The sequence below is a fragment of the Aureococcus anophagefferens genome, assembly GCF_000186865.1.
Source record: "Aureococcus anophagefferens unplaced genomic scaffold AURANscaffold_2290, whole genome shotgun sequence".
Taxonomy (NCBI): Eukaryota; class Pelagophyceae; order Pelagomonadales; family Pelagomonadaceae; genus Aureococcus; species Aureococcus anophagefferens.
The window spans coordinates 1-1,008 of record NW_008706731.1 but is presented as its reverse complement, the minus strand read 5'-3'; the positions used below and the strand labels follow the sequence as shown (position 1 = coordinate 1,008).

Genomic DNA, 1,008 nt, shown 5'->3' with positions numbered 1-1,008 from the left:
GTTGTGCGCGAGGAGCGCCGCGCCCAGGGCCCGGCGCACGGCGACGACGAGCACCGCCGCGGGGTCGGCCGCGTGGACGGCAACTTTCACGAGCGGGCACACGGTCGTCGCGACCAGCACCTCGACGGTCTCGTCGCGCGGCGCGAAGGTCGCGACGAAGTCGAAGTAGAGGCTGAACCGGCGCCGGTAGTTGAAGAGGTAGGACCGCACGCGGCCGAAGAGGCCGGTGGTCGTCGCGCACGCGCGCGCGAGCGCCGCGGCCGCGCCGCCGCGCGCGACGCCGGGCGCGCCGTCCCAGGCGAGGCGCCAGAGCGCCTCGGCGTCGGCGGCGCCGACGGCGGCGCCGCCCGCGAGGTCCTCGACGGGCCCGAGGGCCGCGGCGCCGCCGGCGGCGCCGACGCGGTGCGCGACGAGGAGCGCGCCGACCACGGTGTAGACCTCGGCGGCCTTGAGGTGGGACACGAAGCGCTGGCAGCACCGCGCCGACAGGGGGCCCAGCGGGGCGTCGTCAAGGGGCGGCGAATTCATCGGGGGGGCGCGCGGAGAGCCGGGGGCAGCCGAAGTAGCCTTTTGTCCCGCGTTTTGGGGCAGCTTCTTTCAAGGCCGTGTATGTACGGCGTCAGATGTATCCAGAAGCTCCGGCCGTTTCAGGTTTGCCTTCGAGCCTTCAGTGCACTCTTTCGGCGCTCCGGCTCAAGGGCAGGCCAAGACCGCAGCCAGCCGCCGGGGGTCGACCCAGCCAGCCAGCCAGGGACGTCCGGTCCACGGAACGACCCCTCGCTACAACCTCTACAACGCGCGCCTACGGCGCGCCGCGCCGTCCTGGGGCGGCTGCGGCGACCGGCTGGCCGCCGGCCACGCGCGTCGGCGCTCGCGCTTCCGTCACCCCCGGCGGCCACTCCGGGCGCCTAACTAGATTTTGACATGATTCCCGCGCGAAAATCGCAAGATTTGCACATGCAACGTCTACATGAAGAAATGGGTGGCTCTCATGGCCAGCCAGCCAGG

The 1,008-nt window shown here is 72.5% G+C and overlaps 1 protein-coding gene across 1 annotated transcript; it reads right to left on the bottom strand.

Moving 5' to 3' along the window:
- Positions 1–39: 39 nt before the first annotated feature.
- Positions 40–528, bottom strand: AURANDRAFT_69573 (hypothetical protein; the record flags this gene model as incomplete). Its single annotated transcript, XM_009045345.1, has 1 exon — positions 40–528. A coding segment is annotated over one exon (489 nt), but the record flags the coding sequence as incomplete, so codon positions are not given.
- Between the last annotated feature and the right edge of the window lie 480 nt (positions 529–1,008).